This window comes from Trachemys scripta, chromosome 10 (assembly GCF_013100865.1).
Source record: "Trachemys scripta elegans isolate TJP31775 chromosome 10, CAS_Tse_1.0, whole genome shotgun sequence".
In the NCBI taxonomy this organism is placed as follows: Eukaryota; Metazoa; Chordata; order Testudines; family Emydidae; genus Trachemys; species Trachemys scripta.
In genome coordinates, this window is record NC_048307.1 from 47,033,233 (window position 1) to 47,057,642 (window position 24,410).

Genomic DNA, 24,410 nt, shown 5'->3' on the forward strand with positions numbered 1-24,410 from the left:
GCCCCACATCTGGTTGCTGGCTCAGACCTTTGTGTTTTCCATCCACTTTGTCCCCTTTAAACAAATAAAAGGAATTTGTTCTGAAAGTGTATTGCTGCCTCCGTGAGGTCATTCCTGCCATGCGACTGTATTGATGTCAGAACAATATTAATAGGGTTTCCTTGGGTTTTTATTAAACTCCCAAGTCTCGCTAGTGAATGGTGCCGTTAAATAATCTGGATTGTTGGTTGTGTTGGGAGGAGGTATATGTACATGGACTGTAGGTGTGTATGTACACACGGAGGAACGGCCATTGTGTAGTTGCAGCACTGTTCTCTCCTAACTGGATTTAGAACCTGTGTGTCACAGGCTCTCTATTATCATGAGTCGCCTTTAACTCTCGAGGCCTGTGCTGTGGGATGGGAGTTCCAGCCCTGCCATAACTGCAGGTCCAAACGGCCATGGTTCATGGGCCGGTGGAGATGGTGTTCTTGTGCCACATCTGGTCTGCCTGAGACAGGCCCACGTTGGCAACCTTGTGAGAAGAGCAGAATGCGAAGATATTGAAGCTGAGGAGGCACAAGGTGTTTCATTTTCTTCCAGTTGCTGTTGATTTTACACCGAAGGGGCTGAGATGCGGCGGTGATGGGTGGCAGGATAAACCCCTAACAGCGAGCGAATCACAGGGCGCTAACTTTGAGATGTTCAGCTGCGGCGTGTCCCCATCTGGAAAAGGAAGCCAGCCTGCCTCTCCTCATACGCCAAACACTGGGGAGCCTACCTGCACCCTTAGCACAGCAATGGGCTGAACTAGAACCCGGCTCTGTTCCCTAGATCTAGAACTCCGGCCTGAAAGGTTTCCTTGCTATTAGCCTCTTGGCCATCTTCCATCCAGCCTTGATGCCCAGCCTCCCGTCCCTGGGGGCGCAGCAGAAGAACAGTCTGAGGCAGTAGAGCACATTTCAGTCCTTTATGGAAGACAGACACATTATCCACACAGGAAGCAGGATAGTGAGGGTGGGGATTTGCTCCCACCCCAGAAATCAGCTGCGGGGATAGCGATCAGTGCCCGCTGCCAAGGGGTTTTCACAGCAAGCACAGGGCAGCACAGAGAGCTGGGGAAGAGGATCAAGGCCTGCTCCAGAGGGCATCAGGCCTTCACAAAAATCAAATCCATCTGTGACTATGCTGACAATCCTCAGCTGCCCACCACTGAAACCCACTTCCCTGGGAAACCCAAGCACTGCCAGTGGGGCACCTGCCCCCTCCACCAACTCTTCCAGCTCTTTGGAAGGGCTGTGGCAGCACAGCAGTGAGCAGTAAGGGAGATCTTGCTTACAATGCAAAAGGTGGGCCCATCCAGTGGTCATTGCCTCATGACTCTGAAGGCAGGGCTGCTAGGGACAAGGGAACTGGAGGCAGTGAGCTGCGTGGGCCTGCTCTGCTGCCTGTTCCTCAGTGCAGCAGCTGAGCAATGCAGCTGGTGTAGCTTGGGGTACTCTATCTACGGCCTCCTCTCCCTCAGGAGGTTGAGCTTCCAGGAAAGGAGAAGCAAGCTCTCTGTCTCAGGGGGAACAGAAGAGGCCCAGCCTATGTAGAAGATCACCTAAAGCTCTGGGCTGGGGCCTGGTTGGGCTCTGCTCCTCTGGCACCAAGGCACTTCCTAACTTCAGGGTAAAGCTCGGCTATGCAGGAGGCAGAGCTGTCTTGGGGGCCAGCCTCAGACTGTGGGATGAACCCAAGGACCATCACAACCCTCCCCACCTCATGGTCTAGGTGCCAGGTGCACCCCTCTGACCGTCCCTTCCCCATATAAACACAGAGCAGGGGGTATGTTTCCCAACACTCCACTGCACACAGTTCTCCCCCTGGGGAGAAGACGAGCGAAAGCAAGAACTACGCATGGCAAAAGTGAGTCAAATCCCTTAACGCATGAGCGGCAGGTGCTCAGATGCTCGGGCAAGGAAAGAACCTGTAGCATACATCGAACCATTTGCTGCTTACAGACCACACTGGTGGCTCCCTACTCCAGGAGGCCCAGGTGCGCGGGGAACTAGGGACTGTTGGACTTAGTTGCCCGGCTAGTGCAAGAACAGCCCCTCCCCTGTAATGCCCCCAATCTGAATTCCAACCCAAGGGTTCATGAGACCACCTTTCGCCGCTGCCAGGGGGAAACAGCCAGTTCCAAGAGAACATGCTATGTTCATTCATTTACCAGCCAGACTCTACGGCGAACAACTCGGGGGACAAGGAGAGGGCACAGAGCAGATCATTCAAAGCCACGTGTACCCAGCCATGCAGGATTCATAGATTCCAAGGCCAGAAGGGGGCCGTTGTGATCATCTAGTCTGATCTCAACGGACAGGGTGCTTCAGCTGCCACAGCTCTCCCCTGGGGGCTCTGGGCTCACTCTGAATTTAAAGGGCGAGCCCAGTCGTTGTGCCCGGAAGGGTCTCGGCGAGAGCAGCACTGCCCCCTTGGGAGTGTACGAGGACTCCTGGCTGCCAGGCTGGCTCCGGGGGCTCACTGGGGCCGAGCGGGCCTCGGGGGAGGATTTGCCAGATGCTGAGGTGGAGGCTGGGAGGGGCAGTGTGGACGGGGGAGGCAGCTTCCCAGTCACAGGATCAGCAGGGAGCTTGCTCAGCAGCAGCGCTGGCAGTTCTGACCCTGCCTGGGACCTGTGGGACTGGCTGCCACTGCTTTCAGAACTGAAGCAACACAGCTCGTCTCCTGCCTCGGGCAGCACCACCTGCTTGGCTAGGTACAGAGAAGCATGGGGATCACCGCCAGTCGGAGGTGCAGAGCCATCGCTCCGTTGGCTCAGCCCCAACTCCAGCTCCTGCCGGCTGGAGAGCCTAGGAACCAGCAGGTCTGAGTCGCTCCTTTCCTGTCGCTGCTGCTGGAGGCTGCGGATGTCTTGGATTTGCTGCTGAAACCGCAGTTTCGCTGTTAGGAGAAGAAGAAGGAGATTGTTACTCGGCATCAGATGATCAATTCCATTGCAAAGCTCTAGGTGGTTGTTCCTTTCAACAGCCTCAGCAAGGAGTGCTAGATCACTGGAACTAACTCCTGCTGCAATTCCGCTGAAGTCATGGGGTTCTAGCAAGGATGGACTGTGTTCTCCCAATGGAACACCATGAATGGTCAAGCAGAGACTCCCAGTCACCTTTTCCAATCAAAGAGCCGGAAAGGGAGTGGGGAACTCAATGGAATTATAAAGCAAACCAGTTACAGCTGCCAAAGGTAATGTTGAAATTGCAGAGTATGCGCTAAGCTGCAGACCTCACTGCTGCAGGATGTTACTAAGGCAAAGGGCTGGGTAAATGCTGAAATCTAGTCTATAAAATAGCAGCAGCTGGGGTCACGTACGTTAGGGTAAAAATATCAAAAGCTATTAATGTCCCAGCTCAAACATGCCTTCCCGTCACAGCATGATATTGCGCTTGCGTTGTGTGCCCTGAAGGCTGTCCTGCCTTCCTCTGATGCATCCAGAAACTAGATGCAAGATCCTAGACATGGAGGATCATTGGATTGTTCAGAGACATGGTGATTCCTAACATAGGCCTCAATCTGGAGAGAGACTGTCTCTCTTCATGGAGGCATTGGAGCCCAGATCCTCAAAGATATTTAGGCTCCTAACTCTCATGGATTTCAATGGGAGTTAGGCCTTTAAACATCATTGAGGATCTGGTCCTGAGCGACCTCAATTCCCATTAAAACCAGGTGGGATTGAGAGCGCTCAGCATCTCTCAGGATCAGGCCCTAGTCTGCAGAAAGGCCTTGAGCTTTCACTTTTTAAATGAGCAGCCAACCTCAATCTCCGCTGGCCCAGCACCCCATTCCCGCTGCCCTGCAGTAAAGCTGCAAGCAGCAGCCTCGTACCATTAAGAACAGCCTGTGCCGTGGCAATGCCGCCACCCTACCTTTCATCAGGTGTTCGTTCTTTTGCTGCAGTCCCTGGATCTCAGAGGCCATGGCGGAAATCTGGAAACAACACAGAGCGGCTCTGTTAGAAACCCTGCGGCGGGTACGTTGCCTGGGTGGCCCCTTGCACACGTACATATTTTAATGGGAGGCCATGAAAATGGCAGATTCCTTAAGAGGCAGACAGAAAATCCGCTGCAGAGGGATAAGGGTGTGGAGTAGGATGCACAGAGCATGATGGGCTCTTGCAGCACATGGGTCTGGGGATCCTTCCATAATGGTGGATGGCAGAGGAGGAGTTTGCACTGATGCTCAAACTGATTCCCAGCCTCTGGCCAGCTTGATCCTGCCTCAGGAGAGCCAGAACTACAGCTCCCCACTCAGTCCCGAGCTTGCCCTCGAGCTGCGGTGCGTTCCCTGGGGCAGGGCAGGGCCGTACCATTTCCGTTTTCTCTTGCAGTTGCAGCCTGAGGCTCTGCGCTTCTTCGGTGCTGGTGGAGAAGCCCAGATCTCCTGGCACAGGCTGCTGCTTTTCTCTTAGCTCCTGTGGAGGTTTCCCGTGGGGCTTGATGGCTCCTCTTGCATTCTGCAGAAACCACATGAGACCAAAGACGATAGTGGGTTCATGGCAGGTACCTGTTGGGTTTGTGGCTCGTACCCGACAGCCCTTCAGAGTCAACCGACTCCCACATTCACAATTGCTGCCTGTGTCCCAACACCCACAAACCAGCACCAGCCTTACTGCAGTCACCTCCTGGGTGTGAAGATGGGCTGCACAGAGCTGGACTAATGCGGGGCGGGGACAGGGGCAGGCAGTTCTTACCACTTGAGAGTTCTTCACCCATTGCTCCACTGAGCACTCGTCCTTCTGGTCTCTTGACAGCTTCCTGTGCCCTGACTGCAGCTGCTGCCTCTGTCTGAACAAGCCCTTGAGCTGTTGGAGCAGCAGAGAGTGAATTTCAGGGGCTCTACCAGCCCTCACTGGCATCGGCCTAAATCCCTAGGTGCAAGAGGCTCTGGACAGTAACTAGCAAGCCTGTTCTACTTTCCATCCATTCTGGGTCCTTGAGATACCCCTGCACTTTCCCAAGCTCCTTGTAGCTACCCCTGCCTTCCTGTGCCTTGCTCCAGCTAGCTGGGACACTCCATCCATCCTTGTCATCTCAAATGCCCCATGCAAATTCAGTCAGGGCTTTTGGTTACCTCCCCTCCATGCCCACATGTTCACGCAGCCACATGCCAGACCCACGCTCACACAGCCGCTCTGACAGCAGAATCCTGCCTGTGATGGCTCCCTGGCCCCAGAGACCATCTGCCCACTTCAGAGAAGCATAAAAACTATGATGAGTCAGAGAGCTCTAGACAAAGCCGAATGCATGCCTTGTTACCTGCTCGGTCACCAGCTGATGCTGCTGTTCCAAGGTTTGGCTCTTTTCCTGGGGGCTCCTTGTGACTTGGCCGGCTGTGCACTGACTCAGCCCCTGCGGAGAAACAGACCCATTTGGGCAGGGTGGAGCGATGAATGGACTCTGATCTCTTGATCTGTTCTATGTCAGTTTCATCTCCTCGCCCCAGTGAGCGGAAGGGGTCAAAAAGACACCTTGGAGACTGTTTGGGGAAGTGGAACCATCAATCTACAGGGATTCTGAACGGATGAGTGGTCGGAGCTTAGCCCATTAGGGGCTGTTCCATGTCTTCCTGGAAAGGACAGTTTCTCTAGATCTCCAAGAAGGTCTCAGATCTGTCCCATCACCATGGTGTTACTAACTTAGATACTATTGTATCACGGTTCCGCTGAGAGGCCCCATGCGCAATCAGAGCCCCATTGTGCCTGGCACTGTACTAGAGCCGGTCCTTGCCCCAAAGATGTTACAGACCAAACAGACCAGCCAGCTAAAGTGCAGGAGAAAAAGAGTGGCATATAGCTTCTATATGCATCCGAAGAAGTGGGCTGTAGTCCACGAAAGCTTATGCTCTAATAAATTTGTTAGTCTCTAAGGTGCCACAAGTACTCCTGTTCTTCTTTTTGCGGATACAGACTAACACGTCTGCTACTCTGAAACCTGTCATTAGCTATGTTGTACCCCTGGGGAACTGAGGCCCAGAAAGGCCTTTAAGCCTGGAGCATTGCTACATCTGGATACCTCATGGGCTAAGCAGTAGGCAAGACTGACCCAGGCTGAGGCTGGGGAGTGGGTGTCCCAAAGAGGGGGCAGCTTTGCTAGGCGGACAGCAGCAACCTGACTGGGTGACATTCTGATAAGGGGATGTGCCCTGCGGTGCTTTGTTACCATGTTTAGGGCCAGTTGAGTGATGCAGTCCATGGTGTTTGTATGTCTCGCTGTTGTATCTGGCTCTCTTAGGCACTGCCCTGGCTCCCCGCACCACAGGAGCTGAGTGCCACCTGAGCCTTCGTGTATTATCCTCACACACCCCTGGGGGGCAGCACAGAGCTACCAACACTATTATACAAATGGGTAGCAGAGGCTCAAAGGCCCAGATCCTCAACGGTATTTAGGTGCCTAACTCCCTTTGGAGAGCTGGACTAGATAAATTAAGGGTGGGGTTTCAAAGGTATTTAGGCACCTAACAATGCCAATAGTCTTTTGAAAATCCCACTGGGCACCTAACTGCATTGGGCACCTAGATACTTCTGGAAATCTGGCCCCAAGTGACTTGCCCACGGTCCCACAGGGAGGCAGAACTGTACCCGTCTCGCCCAAACCCAGACTGGTGCTCTAACCACTACCCAGTCCCACTGCTTCATTCTCTGCTTTTCTCTGTTTCTGGACCAAAGCCAGTAAAATGTTGGTTTGGTTAAGACCAACTCAAGGGGGTGTGGAGGCTAATTTGCAGCATTTGCTCCAGCCAGAGGGGAGACAGGGCAACAATGGGTCTATTTCTCTTTGTCTGCCTTGTGTTTTAGCTTGGTAAATACGGTAGCAGAGCAGGCATCTGTGTTTGAAGCCTATGGTCTGAAGGGAAACACAAAGGGAACTGGAGTTATGTAAGCAGGAACGGTGGAAGAAGAGCTGTTGGATGATGTTTTAGGAGAGAAGCTGAATAGGAAGAAAGAATTTGTGTACTTGTGTACTTTGATTGTAAGGGGACTGCTGGACCCACACTGGAACTTAGTGGGGCTTTTTAGAAAGGGGAAGGGCTGATGAGAAATCAAGACCCTGAGACTGACAGTCCCCGGGGCAATGGAGAGAGGCCAGTGCTCCAGGTCAGCCTGATTGACAAGGCAGGTAGGCCAATGAGGGAGTCAGGAGGCCAGGGGGTCCTGTCCTCTGTGTGAGCTGGAGCTGCCTGGCCAGAGGGGCCCAGCTAAGGAGAGAGCAGGAGCCTGAGGGGCCAGAGGAGCAGCTAGGGAGCTGAGCAGTGCCGAGGCAGAGTGGGGCTGGGGCTGGGTGTGGTGAGCAGCTGCGGAGAGCGAGGGGGTCGCTGGGCAGAGGGCCCAGTGCAGGGAGACGCCCCTAGCCAAGAGGCCCTGCAGACCAGACTTGGAGGGGGATCATAACCTCAACTCTGGGGCTGACGCTGGGAAGAAGGACTTGCCACCTAGAACCTGAAGGCGTGTGGCCACTGCCAGAGCAAGTGTCCGACCCGCGGCATCCCTAGAGCCAGGGCCTGGACAGGGACCTGGGATGTGTGAGGAAAAGGCTGTGAACTGCCCTGACATTCCAGCCAGGGCTGGTTGTGATGTCCCCGTGCCACAGAGCCGGGTGACGGGTTTTCTTTTCACCTTTCCCATTCTTTCCTTATTTTTTTTAATTGATTGCTGTTTAATACATTGTATTTGCTTTGAACTCTAGGCAATGATCAGTGGGTCAGGGAAGTGTCCAGTGCAGAGAGAGCACCCCAGCGTGGGGATACCCTAGCCCCTTCCCTAAGTGACCATGACAAGACTGTGGGTGAAGCCTGCCAGGAATCCTGGCCCCAGCCTTGTTGGGGTTACGAGGACTCTGCCACACAGGAGAGTGGAAGGGGAGCCCCTGAGGTCAGGCAGGACTCTGGGTAAAGGGAGTGGGAGTGAGGACTCAGATCCTTTCGCTAGCCCATTGCACCGGGGTAATGTATAAGCCAGGAAAGTTCCCCACAATAGCGGGACCATTCCCCTGCTCACATTAGTGCCACTGGGGAGAGGGCTGGAGAATTAAAAGAGCACTGTGCATGGGTGGTAGCAGTACTGTGGGATCAGCAATTAAGGCACAAATTGAAATGAGACGTGTTTGCTGCGTGTGTCTGTTCCTGCCTGCTCTCTGGTTTGGAAACGGTGTGTCTTACAGAGATGGGAGAAAAGACGACACAGGCAGTAGAAAATAATATACTGAGGAGAATGGCAGGCAAGCGGCGGGTAGACAGTGTGCACATGGAAGGAATTAGGGGGAAGATGAACTTGGGACTGAGTGATAGATAGGCCTGCGTGTTTGTGGTGGGCTGGACATGTGATAGAAAGCCTGGGAGGAAGAGGATGGCAAGAAAGGGCATGGGAGACTCATGGTATGATGGAAAGAAAAGGGTTGGAACTCCAAGACCTACGCCCCAGTGCCATGGACCTGAAGGAGAACTGTGGGCCCTCCACTCCTGTGTAAACAGGAAAAGAAGTGAAGAAGCAAAGTGAAGTGAGCTATTAGCTTGTGAGCTCTTCAGGGCAGGGACTGTTTTCTAGTCTCTGTTTGTACAGCGCCTAGCACAATGGGACCTCACGACCACACTAAAAATACTAAAGGAGCAGCTGGGTGCCTGGACACAAAGTCATAGGCAAGTCTGTGTCTGAGGTCTCCCTGCCCAGAGGGTGCCACCGATGGGCACTGAGGTTGTTGACCATTCCCTTGACCCCCCCTACCTTGTTACAGTGAGACACACGGTGCAGATTTGAGGGTCACAACTGGGACAGCCCACAGAGCAGCTCTCCACATCCCTGCAACATTGTCCGGCAACACTGCATTTCCTGTGGGAGCCCTTTGGCGGCAGAACCGGGACAGAAATGGAACCAGAAATGGACTGGGTTCCTTCAGGGGATGTTAAAACCCCTGCATGAGCTGTGCTGTCCCACAGGGGGCCTCTGCTGTCACTCACCTTGAGGAGCCCCTGCAGTTCACACAGGTAGGTCAAGGTCTGGTCCTCCTGCAGCACAGCCCCTTTCTCTGTACAGCCTGGAGCCAAAGCAAACAGCGAAGGAGAGACGGGTGAGGAAAATGTTATAGCAGCAGCTGCAAAAATGGAGTCCAGCACTCCCCAGCCAGCAAATGGCTCGTCCACCCTCTGAAAAAGAGCCTTGCTGTTAACCAGCATGCTCAGGTCCAGGGTGCCGATAGAATTAAGAGCCAGGAGGGGCCATCAGATCATCTGGTCTGACCTCCTGCATGTGCCAGGCCAGAGAATTTCACCCAGCTCCCCCTAGATTAAGCCCAAGACTTCAGTCAAAGTATTTGAGTCCTCTGAAAACTGAACTGTTGTGCCAAAGGGAGAGAACAGGAGGGACCAACGTGCTACCACTGCCCTGCAGAGAGCAGCTGAGCAAGTCAAACCAGCAGAGGACATTAGACTCAGGGTGACAGTGTAGGGAAGGGAGAAAGAATGGACCAGCAGGTGACTGTCACCACACTCGTGTAAGAAGGAACTCGGAGTCCGGTTAGTGATTCTCCAGCACCTGCCATCAGGGTTCTCCAAGCCCTCTGCAAACGCTGATGAACTGAGCCTCCTTACCCCTGGGAGTCAGAGCAGCTTTCACTTACAGGGAGAAGCCCTTACTTTGAATCATCTTGTTCAGCTGGGCCAGAAAAGCATCACACTGGGAGCACTTCCCCTCGGAGCGGCTGGCACGGCTCTGCCTGGGGCCCCAGTTTTGTACCTCTGGGAGGCCCAATGCCTGGTTGCGTCGGTGGGCGTCGTCTCTCAGGACCTCCACTTCTGGCAGCTAGTCAGGATGCAAAGGGGAGGTCAGACAGGAGCATTTAAAAATGACCTGTGCTGGGCCAATCACTGAGACAGCCACAGACTGCCCAGGGTTTGGCCAGAGCCTCTGCCATAAGGGATAGTGTAGCCTATTGGAACAGGAGTGATGCCCTCTGTCCATAGGTATAGCACAGGCAGCAGCTGCACCAGCTTTCCTCCATCACCCTGCAAATGTGCCTCTGTCGTGACCTAGTGGGAGCCCCACAAGGAGGAGTGGGGAGTTCGGTCTCCGTGGCCCATTTGATCCTTGTCCTCTGTGCTGCGACTGCCAGCAGGGATTGCACTAATGCTGGTAGTGGGGGTGGGGTTTTAAATGCAGACACCTCCATCCCCTAGGAACCAGGCCAAAGCCCCAATCTCCTTTCATGGGGGCTGCCAACCTGCCACCAGCTTTAAGAGCCCAAGGAGAGGGGCTGGATTTGAACCGGTGGCTCCACAGCTCTGCCTCAGTCTCCTGAGCCATCCAGCCCCCCTGCGATAACATCCCACATCATCCTCGCTCTTCATCAGTGGTGATTCACCCCAGCCTACTAGATGTTGGGAAGGGATGGTGAGTGCAGAGAGCATTTCCATGGCTTCATACCCACCGTCAGTGCTGATTAGCTCTCTTGCTTCATACTACTAACCACTCCCCCGCCCGTCCTGGTATCCTTCCCCCCCAACCACTCCCCAGCCCGTCCTGATATCCTCCCCCCGCAACCACTCCCCAGCCTGCCCAGGTATCCTTCCTTCCAACCACTCCCCAGCCCATCCTAGTACCCTCCCCCCCCACCACTCCCCAGCCAATCCTGGTATCCTCCCCACTCTCCAGCCCACCTGGGTATCCTCCCCCCCAACCACTCCCTAGCCCATCCTGATATCCCCCCCACTCCCCCGCCCACCCGGGTATCCTCCCCCCCACCCCCCCCCCCCCCACCACTCCCCAGCCAATCCTGGTATCCTCCCCACTCTCCAGCCCACCTGGGTATCCTCCCCCCCAACCACTCCCTAGCCCATCCTGATATCCTCCCCACTCCCCAGCCCACCTGGGTATCCTCCCCCCCAACCACTCCCTAGCCCATCCTGATATCCTCCCCACTCCCCAGCCTGCCCGGGCATCCTCGCCCTTCCCAGCCTGCCCCAGTATCCTTCCCCCCCGCCACCACTACCCAGCCCGCCTGGGTATCCTCTTCCCNCGCCCCCACCCCCCCCCCCTCCTCCCCCCCCCCCCCCCCCCCCCCCCCCCCCCCCCCCCGTTCCCCCCCCCCCCCCCCCCCCCCCAACCACTCCCCGGCCTGCCTGAGTATCCTCCCCCATCCCCAGCCCATCCCAGTATCCTCCCCCCTCCATCCTCTCCACGTAACAAGTAGTAGCAGCCGGAGACTGTTAGGGCAGCTAGACAATTTGGATTAACTTGCCCAGGGATGTCGTGGAAATGGGGCTGACTACAGGAGACATAGGCCTAGGACACACCTGTGCTGCTGCACAAAGGATAGTCTCCAGCACAAGAGGTTTTCTCTAGCCCCGTCCTCTATGATCATCCCAAGAGCTTTGCACAGTGGCCACAATGTTCCAGAGGACTGAGGTTCTGAACAGATTTCTTGAGTGCGCTGTTCAAAATCAGGGCCATGTGTTCTTGGGTGCACATTGGCTGCTGGATTCTTTTGGAAATCTGGCCCCACCTGTCAGGGCCAGGCACTCAAAAATCCAACCTGCCGCGGAGTCCTCTGGAAAGTCCTGGCCATAGTGTGAGGCTGTAGTGTGAATGGGGTAAGATGGAGCTGGAAAGGAAGATTTGGCCCTATCTGTGTTACGATCACAGTGCAAATTTAGTGACACCCCCACAGAAAATCATATGAGTCTTTCCTTGGAGTGCCCTTGCATGGAGCGGGGGACACAGCTTTCTCGGGCATTACCTTCAGCTCTAACGAAGAGGCTTGAATCTCCAGCTTGGTTTTTTCCATCTCACTTGCTTGTTGAAGGTGCCTCAAGGCCTGTTCTCTGTGGACACAAATCCCTCCTTTAGTGAAACTGCTGTTCTCTGGAAGAGCCTCCACCCCATCCACGCCACCCACTGTTGCACCATCTTTTATGCTGCAAAGTCTGTAACCATGGGCCTGGGGGGTCTGTCCTGTCTCGAGAGGCTCCAGTCGCATGTAACTCACGCTGCTCTTGTCACAGCTCCACACGGTCCCCTATGACTTCATGGCTCAAGAGCATTGAGTGGAGCCCCAAGCAGGGAGCTTGAGATTCTCTAAGGGGGGGGGCTCCTCCCACTGGTAACCAACCTGTTCCCTGTTAAACAGAGGTGGGTAACATGAGCCCATGCACATGCAGGGCCAGACTACGGTGTAGGTAGCAAGGGAGGAAGAGGCTGCATGGGGGCTGCCACCACGAGACTCTGTGCTCGGGGGGTCAGATTGTGCTCCAGAGATCAGTGCACAGAAGGACTCCCTATGCACAGATCCTATGAGCAACGGGAGAACATCAGCCACTCCTGCAGCAGCATCCCTTGCTCTCCCTCAACCCAGGCAGGGCATGCGGAGAGGGGTGGGCAGACAGGGGTGGAGCTGGTGCTCCCCTTGGAAACCTACAGGGATTATGCAGGAGAGTTAGTCCAGCCTGAGGCCCCCCAGGCTAGAGGGGGTCTCCAGAAGAGGGAAGTGCTGGCAGTTCAGCTCTCCCAGGAGCAGAGAAAGCTGAAGTGTCCTGGAGCCAGTAGAGAGACACAGGGGCTTTTAGCAGATCCCTAGGGAGCCTCCCCACACTAAGGGTGGAGAGAGGAGCCTGATGGAAAAGTCAGGACGACACTTTGTGAGGGGCATCTTGCAGGGAAAGCCCATCCCGGCCCCTCTCCCATGGCTTTCCCCACTACACGGCATGACCCAGGCCAGTGCAAGGATCTAGTGCCATGGCTGGTACTATCCTCTCTCAAAGGGGCAGGGCCTAGTTTGCCCCTCCCCCTAGTGTGACCAGATAGCAAGTTTGAAAAATCGAGACGGGGGTGGGGGGTAATAGGTGCCTATGTAAGAAAAAGCTCCAAAAATCAGGACTGTCCCTATAAAATCAGGACATCTGGTCACCCTACCTCCTCCTCTCCCTGGCCCATCCCACTCCCAACATGGGGCCACCATTCAGCCCTCAGCCTGGCTCTTCTGGCTGAAAGGGGCCCTATCAATCTAGTTCCAAGGGCTCCCACCAGTTCCCATGTCTTCTGCTCTGGAAGACCTGGGGCCCAGCTCCACCCTAGCACAGCAGTTAAGCTCTGCAGGTACACTGGCTCTCAGTTGCTCTCCTAGCACAGGGCTTCCATGTGGGAAGCCTACCAGAACCTGCCTGTGGCAGCCTTCACGCCACGGTGGAAGGGCTTGCTTTATAACCCGGTTTTTAACAAATCACCCTCTTGGCACAGGATGGGCGCTTGGGCCCCGATAGATGACTCAGCTGCAGCTACCTATGTTATCACTGTACTAGAGATGGCTCGGGAGCCGGCTGTGCTGACCCCAGCTGGTGACCGTCTTAGGGATATGGCCCAGCTCCAGCTTTCAGCTTGTGGGTCTAAAGAGGCCTCCTGAGCCAGGAGTGCCTCTCACACGCCTGGTGCTTGGCGTTCCCAGGGCTGACTGTGGGGCAGGCAATGCTGGCTGCCACACATTGCGGCATCTAGGTAGTTTCTGACACGTGCCCAAGAGAAACGTTTCCCTTTAATAACTAGCGCAATCCCTCTCTCTGGTGGCCGGAGCAGGGTTCGACGCAGCAGACACAACAGTTTGCTAGAGATGGGTCTGAACCAAAACTCTCGACCCAAACTGCTCCCCTCTTCTGGAATGCTGGACCCGGATCTCTCTGTACGTCACCGTCCCTGGCATTGGGCCCCCTCTGCTGCCGCTGCTATAAATGAGGTGACTGCAGCAGCCAGGCAGAGGCACAGAAATGCCCACTTGAGAAGTAATAAACCATTTCTTTCCCACGTGCATCTCCACTTTCCACATGGGGGCGACATGTCCCCTGGGGATGTCCCAAAGGCTAGTGGAGCAGAGCTTTGGTCTACCTGGAGCCACATTAGAGGGGACAGGTCTACTGGATTTGCACTCACCACCTCATCACGTTGCAGGTCTCGGTGGGAGCCTGCCATGTTCCATTCACAGACAGGGCCAGGCTCATTCCCGGTGCAACTCCACTGGAGTCACACCAGGGATGATTCTGGCCCATACCTTTTAAAGTTACACGGCATGAGAGTTGTGCCATGCAGTGGAGACAGCGCAGCCTCCCCTGGGGTTTCCTTAGCGGGGGTGGCATATGGAGCACCCACCACTCAGTACTGCCCTAGGACTGAATCCCTGCTAGCTCCGTACCTCTCCGCCAGCTGGTGCTCCAGAGAGGCGACGAGTTGTTCCAGTCTCAGCTTCTCTGAGCTGCATTCAGTGTACTAGCAATAGACAGAGGATGCAGGTTAGCATTACTCAGTGAAGTCACCTACTTCATCATCAGCCGCACCTGCTGTTTGCTAGCTACTTACGCAAGGGCTATTTGAGTTACCCCAGATGAGGCGCTAGCCCAGACAAGCCCTGTGGTATCCCCGCTGGTGTTCCTTATTCACAGACAGTAGAATGGCTGGTTCTGGGCTGTATTCTTATCCCATGGAGTCACCGCCTTGACACCAGAGTTGGACTCTTTGCTGGTAAATCTAATGTGCTAACGTCCAAGAGAAGGGGGTAGGCAGCTTAGACTGGGGTTGAGGTAGATCTCCACAAACAGCCAGGGACTAATCCAGCCACCTGCCAGGCATGTGCAGTGAATTCTGGGAAACCACTAAGGAAGCTGATCCAACCAACGGACACGTACTGGCACAGAAACACACACCACTTTGAGATGAGTCCGTCTGAGGGGAGAGGCAGCCTGGTTCCATGGACAGGGAATTGGCCTGGGACTCGGGAGACCAGGCTGGTCAACGGAGTGACCATGTGCAAGTCACTTCCCTTCCCATCCCATCCCATCCATTGTCTGGCTTGTCTATGTTGACTGGATGCTCTTTAGATCAGGGGAAGTCTCTCACTCTGGCTGTGTCTACACTGCAATTGCGAGGTGTAATTGCAGCCTGTGTACAATCCTGATCAGTTAAGGACTAAGGCAGCCTGTGCCATCACTGCCAAGGCTACACTGCTATTTTTAGTGAGTGGCTCCATCCAAGCTAGCTCAGGTATGCTGCAATCACACCTCCTGATTGCGGTGTAGACATATCCTCTGTGTTTGTACAGTGCCTAGCACAACAGGGCCTTGATCTCAGCTGGGGCCCCTAAGTGCTCCTGGAATACAAATAATAGTATAATAACCCAGCATGTATCTGCAGGATGTTCAGACAAGTTTGGTACCTGGTTCCTGGCTGATTCTAACTCCAGGTGTCGTTCTTCCAGTGCCGTATCACGTGTTTTCAGCATGTCCCAAACCTTCTGCAGCTCTTCTCGGACCAGCACTAACTCTGTGTCTACTTCCTCCAGGGAGGCCTGAAGCATGAGAGAGAAAAATTGGCATTGGACCTCTCTGCCAATAAGCTGTGCAGGAGGAGCAGAGAGTCAGGCACCATTGGGGGTATTCCATTTCCAAGCACATTTATGAAAGAGCTTCCAGATACGACAGTGATGGGTACTTTAGAAATGGATGTAAAACAAAACCAGACGCATGCTCTGATCTCAACAGGCTGTTCTAGCCAAGGTCACGCAGCAAGTATTGCCGCACACCAGATCCTACACCAGCCCCGCCTGTGGGACGCAACCAACTTCAGGTGTTAGCTACAGATGACCACAAAAGCCAGCGTGAGCCTATGGAGTATTGTCAATGGGTAACCTCAGTTCTCAACAATACTCATTATATGCCAACACCCAGGAGAAGTGATGCCAGTGGAAGGTGAGGGTGGGTATCTCACCCACAAACTGTCCATGGGTCCTGACACAGTGCCAGGCATGGACCAGCCATGGAATTCATGTCCAAGCAAAACCTTTGACCCTCTTAGAACTCTCCCAAAAGTTCCCAGGGCTGAGTCTGAGACCCACCCAAATGTACGGCATAGCTACAAGGCCTTGATCGTATAATGAGATTTCCTGGGCCTGCATGCTGCCTCTTGGAAGGTCAGAGTCCAAAATGCTCAACCCAATGGTGGCCTAAACTCTGGACTCTTGTGGGAAGGAAGCTGTGTGTCACATGGAATAACACTCAGACCCTTGAAATGCAGCGTATTCCTGACAGAGAGAAGTGGACGCAGCTTGTTCCAGGATCAAGCCCCCTATCAAGGCCTTCTGCATGTTTCCTGGCTTGTTTGGGAAACAGAGGGAGGCTCTACACTGGGTGTGATTATTATGGCCAGTGTCACCATGTTCTTGGGTTAGCAGCGACTATATTCATCTCATAATATTTTCCATTTATTTCAACACCTTCCATTCCCCAGGACCCTGTCATTCTTCCCCATTGGCGAGGAAGGGTCACCCAGTGGTTAGGACTTGAAAGAGCTGGGTTCAATTCCTTATTCTAGCATAGACCTTCTGGCGTGAGCCTGGGCACATCACTCAGCCTCTCTGCACCCCAGCTGTACGACGGGGTAACAGCACTGCCCTACCACACAGGGGGCTGGGAAGAGCAATATATTGAAGATGACAAGGTGCTCAGAGACCACAGTATTGAGGAGCAGATAAGAGCCTCAAGCCGAGCACCACATTTCTGCCAGACTCACAGAGCAAAACAAGGGCTTGTTTATTTCAGACTAAGGACAAAATGCTTCAGGGCCAGATCCTCAGCTGGTGTAAATCTGTGTGACTACGCTGGCTTTAAATCAAGCACGTGCGTAAGTGCTTCGTTCAGCTGGGGCATCAGGCCCCTAGAACTGGCTGCTCTGAGAGCCTGCAGGCCATCCCTGCCAAGATGAGTTACTGAACGCCACTGGCACGGCTGCAGTTGTACCTTGTACCAAGTCACTCTAAGTGTTAAGATGTCAGGGTAGATCCTCTCACCTTGATGTCTCCTGGCTGCTTTAGTTTCAGTTCTTCTAATTCCTAGCAGTAAAAGAAAGGAGATTTAGCCTCCCTGCCCGTTCTCTTCCTATGCACCCTCCTCATGCTGTTCCCAGGCCTGCCTGCAGGGACTTTCTTCTCCTGGAAGGTGCGTGGTTCATTTTCACATGTCGTCATCTCTTGGCATCCCCCACAGGGATGCACATATTCATCCCCTCCATGCCCTGAGACTGGCCCCCTCCTGGCACATCCCCACAGTGGGGGATCTCTGTATTTCCTTTGTGTAACTATCATCTTCCCAGTGTCTCACTCCTAGTTTCCTGTTGTTGGGCTCTGCAGAACCCCCTGAACCCCATAGTTCAGAGAAGTTCCTTAACCACATGGGAACAGAGTGTGCTCTCCATTAGCCAGTATGAGCTCAGAGCAACTCCACTGTCCGTGGATTCACCCTGGCGTAACAGTAGAATCTGGCCCACAGACTCTTCCCTAGGAGGCATTCATCAGCATGAAGGGACCAAAGAGAAGGTATCACACTCCATGATACCTATCCTGTCCTCTGCAGAGCACTCTGGGATTCCTACCCTCCCCCTCCATCACCTCCTATGTGTCTACACACAACAGCTGTAAAGTACACATCCAGCCTGCACCTCTCTCAGAGTCCAGATCAGCTCCTCCTTTTCCTGCCGGGATGCAGTCTCCCTCTGGAGCTCCTGCTTCAGGCTCTCCACCTCAGACAGGCCCCCTGAGGCCATCAAGCCCTGGGGGCTCTCCATGGCCAACGGCTCTCCTTGAGGACTGGAAATCTGAGAACTGAGATACAAAGCGTTCACCATCAGTGGACATGGTCCTCATTTCAGCAGAGTCCCTGGAAGGACCTTCACTCTGCTCTACAGCATTGTCTAGGGTGTCCTCCAACTCCCCCCGGGGCTGTGATCATCACTTTAAGAGCCCACATGCAGATAAAAGTCTGATCCATGTTCACTTTCCTTCCAGGTCTCCCTTTTCCCGTTCCCCTTTTCAAGCTGCAGGATGGCCATGGATAACATACTGCCTGGAGAATGGGGTGGGTAAGGTGGGTAGCACAAAGACAGTCAGACCTGCTGCTGGATATGTGGCATAGTGAGTATGGGTACGTCAGGGCAGCATGCAGAATGGGACTGATGGACTCACAAACCATGCTGTGGCACTCACCTTCTTGGAGAGGACACAGGACAATCCATCTCTAAGTCAGATGTTGTTGTGGTATTGGAGGCTGCTGGGAACTTGATCTGCTGGAAAATACACACAGAGATGTCACCTAGGCAACAGCAGCTCAGACCTATTGCTCCCTGGCACACAACTCACACCTTGTCCTCTGCAAAGAGGTGGCTGAATCTGGACTCCCACTGCAGTGGAAACACATCAACATCACCTCCCAGCCAGTGACCTCAAAGCCCCACTGCTCCCCAGTGGGGTTGGTCAGTATCATTAACCCCAGTTTACCAAAAAGGAAACTGAGGCACAAAGAGGTGCCGCAACTTGCCCACAGTCACAGAGCAAGTCAGTGAACGAGCCAAGAACAGAACCCAGGTGTCCTGACTGTTGGGGTTGTGCTTTAGCCACAAGTCCTGGCTTCTTGGCTACTATTGTTAAATATCTGTTAATTCTTCAGATGCGTTCTTAGGGTATCTGCAGCTCACAGCTAGAGTCAGACTGAACAGGGACACTGCAGGGCCCAATTTCTAAGCCAGACGATCACTCCCAGGAAGTGGTTAAAGCCCTGATCTCGCATCAGGATCTGCTACCACAGGCCTGTGCAGTAGGAAGGGGTGGGAAGATCTGCGACTATGGAGTCTATTGCAGGATTGGGGCCTAGCACGTGTACCATTGCCCTCTCCCAGGAAAGGATGAGTTGGCACGTCTACAACAGTCTGAACAGTGTTATCTCTTTAGCTCAACAGACCGAGGCTTCTGTAGTCACAGCGGTAAGGGCTGAGTTTGAATCCTGTTACCATCACCTGACTGGTAGCTAAGCAGAAAGTGCAGGCCAAAATTCAAAGCACAGGTGTGCACACACTTTGTGCTGCTCCAATACAAACATTGAACAGAACAGGTGGAAAAGCAACAGTGGTCATGAGATACGAAGGTTCCAGGCCAGTTCAGAGACACAGCTGGATCAGCCCCATGTGGGCTGGATGCTATAGGGGCTGAGGAGCACAATTAAAATGCAGGATATTTAAACGTACAATGAAATCGCTATGGAGTCACCGTGCTGTCACTTGAGAATTACGGAGGTTGCAGAACCAAGCCGTAGAAAATAGCTCAATAGGGATCATGGCACAGATGTGGTACAACACCCAGCCCTGCTCTGGAGAAACCTAGAATGGTACCGACCTCACGTGGTGGAGTAGCATTGTCCCAGCGCCTGGACTGCAGCAGCTGCACTTTGCCATTCAGAGCCTGACTGCGGCTCTTTTCCAGCTCCAGCTCCTGCTTACAGGCGTCCAGTTCAATCCGCAGGACAGAAGCGCCATCCAGCTGCCAGAGGGGGAAGAAAGCATGATGTGTATGAACCTTCCCGATGCCCACCTTCCTTGAAAGCCATGCTTCGTGGGACACCAGTGCACGCGGATCACAGCAGCATGGCTGGCCCCTGGATAACGGGCAATTGTTACAACACACCAGGCAGATCTCAAGGCTGGAAAAGACCAGATGGGGGAACTAACCCTTTTGTGTCCACCGCATTCCCCACTGCCAATGTGCTCTGAGGGCTGGGGAGCAGAATTATGATACAGACGTTTACACATACAATTCAATCACTGATTATTTAGGTCATAAGCTCTTTGGGGGCAGGACCATCTCTTGGTTCTGTGTTTGTACAGTGCCTACCCCAATGGGGTCCTGGGCCATGACTGGGGCTCCTTGGCACCCCAATTTAATAATAAATGGAAACACTTTGCTGTAGGTTATGGACTGGCAGACTGTAGAAAAATCCACGCCAAGGCGGAATCTCACTCAAAATACCTTTGGAAAAGGAAAGTCAAGGTGGGGGAGGGATGAACTAAGATGGAGGCCAAGGGGGTTCCATGCCATAGCAAAAGCACCACCACTCGCTCTTAAGACGTGACAGTGCGATCCCTAAAGGGAAGGTGTTGCAGAGAGTACAGGAGCCTGAGTATCCACAAGGATGCCATTCCTGGAGGGGAGGACCTAGTCCACTAAAGGGTCACCTGAAAGTCTCCATCATGCCAAGGTATCATGAGAGTCAGCACTAAGAGAGGTGCTCCAGATGGACTGAGGGTAGAAATAACATGTGAATGCATAGCCTAATTGTAATGTATCCCTGCAGTGGAGCCAGATCCCAGCAGGAGATATTTTCCTGGGTTTCTAGGGAGCAGAAAAGATTTCCACCAGGCTCCCAGGACTGTAACTGAAACCATCACGCGTCCCTGCCACAAATCAGGCACATGGACTCATAGACTCATAGACTTTAAGGTCAGAAGGGACCATTATGATCATCTAGTCTGACCTCCCGCATGATGCGGGCCACAAAGCCGTCCCAACCCCTTTCCCTTGACTCTGCTGTTGAAGTCCCCAAATCCTGTGGTTTAGAGACTTCAAGTAGCAGAGAATCCTCCAGCTAGCGACCCCCGCCCCATGCTGCGGAGGAAGGCGAAAAACCTCCAGGGCCTCTGCCAATCTACCCTGGAGGAAAATTCCTCCCCGACCCCAAATATGGCGATCAGTAGAACCCCGAGCATGCAGGCAAGATTCTCTAGCCCGACCCTCATTGGCCATTGATACTATTTACCAGCGATGGCACGCTGTTCATTTGACTAAAATCATGTTATCCCATTAAACCATTCCCTCCATAAACTTATCTAGCTTAATCTTAAAACCAGACAGGTCCTCTGCCCCCACCGTTTCCCTTGGAAGGCTGTTCCAATATTTCACCCCTCTGACGGTCAGAAACCTTCGTCTAATTTCAAGCCTAAACTTCTCCACGGCCAGTTTATATCCATTCGTTCTCGTGTCCACATTAGTACTGAGCTGAAATAATTCCTCTCCCTCCCTGGTATTTATTCCTCTGATATATTTAAAGAGAGCAATCATATCCCCCCATTCCTACCTTCAGCTTCCTGATCTCGGACTTCATCTCAGCTTTTTCATTCTCCAGCCTCTTTATCCTGTCGCTAACAAGAAACAAATGCAGGGAACCCAGTTATTTTCCAGAGAAACCAGAGATTTCCACAATGGGGCTTGGCTCCCTGGAAGCCAATCTGAGAAAGGTTTGGACGAAGCCAAGAAGTAAACCAATAAATCTCCAGTGTCTTGAACAGGATCTTAGCCCCAGTCTTTTTGGTTTGGCAATGGCAACCCAATGGAATTTTGCTGCTGAATTCAGTGGTTCAGGAGAGCCACATTAGAGCTGGGGGTAGATTGCTACTTGTGTGCCAATTAATAAGAGGCTGTCCTAAACCATGGCCCAGATCCTTAAAAGAAAGTCTGGTCAACTCTGTGAGCACCAGGATCCAAAGTCAGCAACTCCATGATCAGCAGAGTTACACAGGGAATGAATTAGGTCTGCAGGAGCCTGGAGAAGAGGCAGATGCCTGCATTGACTAGACAGCCCATCACCCTATACTTCTGGTCTGGTGGGGAGCATTGAGGGACCCAAGATCTCTCACTGTTAGAGTCGTCCTATGGTTTTATACAACCGGGAAGTTCTGGCTTGTAACTGCCTCCAACAGGATGGCGGATGAGCCATTCAATTAACAACAACAGCTGTTCCCTACTGTCTTTCAAGCAAGAAATCTCCCTCTCGTCACTTGCCAGTGACTTCCCAGCCAGTCAATCTAGTAGTTCTGTAGCATGACCGGAGAAGCAAGAACTCACTGGGTTTCCTGGATCTCTTTGTAAAGGGCCTCTTGTTCTGAAGTCCTCTCTGAGTCTGATCCTGGTACAGACTGGAAGGAACAAATATAAGACGTTTTTCAAGTAACTTGAGGTGTTGGCTTCCCTTATTCCCCATCTGGCACCTTCCCCACCTACCCCACAGCAACTGCCTCCCTTTTGTGTGTTTGGGGGGTGGGTGGCACATGGAGAACTAGGATCTATCACAGTGAGTCCATAATGTCCTTTGCTTGGTTCCATCTTTGTTATCAACCATTCACATCCTCTGAACCCACCTGCCCCCAGGCTTGGAACTGGCCAGAACAGCAGCTTGTATTTAACCAAGACCTCTTTCATCCCCTGCAATGGTACTGAGGCTGAACCCTGGCTTGTGGAGCTGCCCTGAGGAGCCATTGACCTGTTTTGCTATGACTGAGTCAGATGTTAAAGAGGGAGTATGAAACGGGACGCGCTGGGACGTGCCAGGGCTTCAGCCAGAACTCTGCTCCCTCATTCCAGCCTGCTCTGATAACGGCTGTGACTTACGTCCCCGGATCAAGCGGTGAGGTACGACACTGTATGCAGCGTACATCGGGGAGATGAAAATAAAAGGGAGGCAAGGGTTAGTTGGTGTCTCTGCAGCACCGGGGGCACCCAGATGTACCATTGGACACAGTGTTCAGGATGGGGGAGATGAAAGGGAGAGAGGAACAGAACAACTGGCTATTAGGTGAGGGTCTCCGGGCTGGGCTATGCAGGGGTCAGACTGGATGATCAGAATGATCCCTTCTGGCCTTCGAACCAATGCATCTAGGAGTTCTCCCCAGAGGAGGGAAAGGGCACATAGATCTCTCTTTGCTTACTGTGTTTGTAGCCAGCTCTTGCTGTAGCTGCAGCAGCTGGGTGGCATGTTGCTGCTCCCTCAGCTGTCTCATTAAGTCTCCGTTTTCTTCCTTCAGGCTAGGGGATAAAAGGGGTTGTAAATTTACACTGGGATGAGATTTTCAAAATGCCTGATGGGACTCAGGAACACAAATCCCATTGACTTTGCCTGGGATGTGCACTCCTAAGTCACTTAGGGGCTTTGGAAAGTCCCACCAAGAGCACCATGGCTCTCCTCTCGGAGCCCAGCCTCAGCTGGGTTCAGTGGCTTGCAGGGGCCCAAATCTCCATTGTCCTGAGCCTTGGGGAGTCATTCACACCTGTGCAAAGTGAGGGCAAACAAAGGGTCAAACGCTGCCCAATCAGAATGGTGCAGCACACCCACACTGCAGTGCCAGGCAGCGATGGATCAGCCCCCTGGGAGTAGGGACCCCACTGTCCTCTAATGAATGGAAGTTGACAGCATTATGGGCCAATAGCACAGGCAGCCCTGTGTAGAGTGGGGCAGCTGGGCTGGGACCCAGCAAGCTTTGCACTACCTTTCCATCCTCCCCCTCTCTCCCCCAAGTTTGGGTATCTGGGTCCCAGGCTGGCACATACACCCATGTCCATTTTCAGCACCTCAGTGCCAAGCTGAGCTCCCAATCCCAGACCTGGGCACCCAAGTCTGAAACTGGACCCTAGGTGTGTACGTGGGGACACAGCATGCCAGCCTCACCGGAGACTTTCCGGCACCAGCGGCTGTGTCCCTGGGCCGATGCAGCTGTGACTCTGCTAATGCAGAACTAGGGACGCAGGGTGAAGCCTTTGCTAGGCCTTGTCATGTGGGCAGGAGACTCTGCTGTTCACCCGGGAGCGGCACAGTCTGCACTAGAGCCTAGGCAGGGAGTGGTTCACCCGGCTATGGCTACCCCAGTTTTGAAGTCCATGGGAGCAGAATCAAATGCCACGTCTGTGCTGGTGCCACATCAAGGAGAGAACTCCACTGGCCAAATGCACCCGCAGTGTCAGGCAAGCGGGCACAACTCCATTTACGCCAGCGAGCTGTGCCTGCTTACACTGCACCTGCATTTGCCCAAAGGAGTCCAGGATTCCTCTGCAATGGATCCAGAGAAAAAGGGTTTCCTAAGGAGTTCTGCAAAAAAGAACAGGAGTACTTGTGGCACCAGCACAGACGTGGCATTTGATTCTGCTCCCATGTACTTCAAAACTGGGGTAGCCATAGCCGGGTGAACCACTCCCTGCCTAGGCTCTAGTGCAGACTGTGCCGCTCCCGGGTGAACAGCAGAGTCTCCTGCCCACATGACAAGGCCTAGCAAAGGCTTCACCCTGCGTCCCTAGTTCTGCATTAGCAGAGTCACAGCTGCATCGGCCCAGGGACACAGCCGCTGGTGCCGGAAAGTCTCCGGTGAGGCTGGCATGCTGTGTCCCCACGTACACACCTAGGGTCCAGTTTCAGACTTGGGTGCCCAGGTCTGGGATTGGGAGCTCAGCTTGGCACTGAGGTGCTGAAAATGGACATGGGTGTATGTGCCAGCCTGGGACCCAGATACCCAAACTTGGGGGAGAGAGGGGGAGGATGGAAAGGTAGTGCAAAGCTTGCTGGGTCCCAGCCCAGCTGCCCCACTCTACACAGGGCTGCCTGTGCTATTGGCCCATAATGCTGTCAACTTCCATTCATTAGAGGACAGTGGGGTCCCTACTCCCAGGGGGCTGATCCATCGCTGCCTGGCACTGCAGTGTGGGTGTGCTGCACCATTCTGATTGGGCAGCGTTTGACCCTTTGTTTGCCCTCACTTTGCACAGGTGTGA

At 53.6% G+C, this 24,410-nt stretch overlaps 1 protein-coding gene across 3 annotated transcripts; it reads right to left on the reverse strand.

Moving 5' to 3' along the window:
* Positions 1-935: 935 nt before the first annotated feature.
* Positions 936-22,676, reverse strand: LOC117883914 (myosin-2 heavy chain; the record flags this gene model as incomplete). Of its 3 annotated transcripts, none has more annotated exon segments than XM_034783775.1 (17): positions 936-2,925; positions 3,903-3,963; positions 4,343-4,489; positions 4,727-4,837; positions 5,292-5,384; positions 8,986-9,062; positions 9,661-9,826; positions 11,760-11,844; positions 14,199-14,272; positions 15,216-15,347; positions 16,845-16,886; positions 17,492-17,654; positions 18,036-18,112; positions 19,218-19,361; positions 20,953-21,016; positions 21,720-21,790; positions 22,580-22,676. In XM_034783775.1, coding segments are annotated over 17 exon segments (2,179 nt in total), but the record flags the coding sequence as incomplete, so codon positions are not given.
* Positions 22,677-24,410: the final 1,734 nt, after the last annotated feature.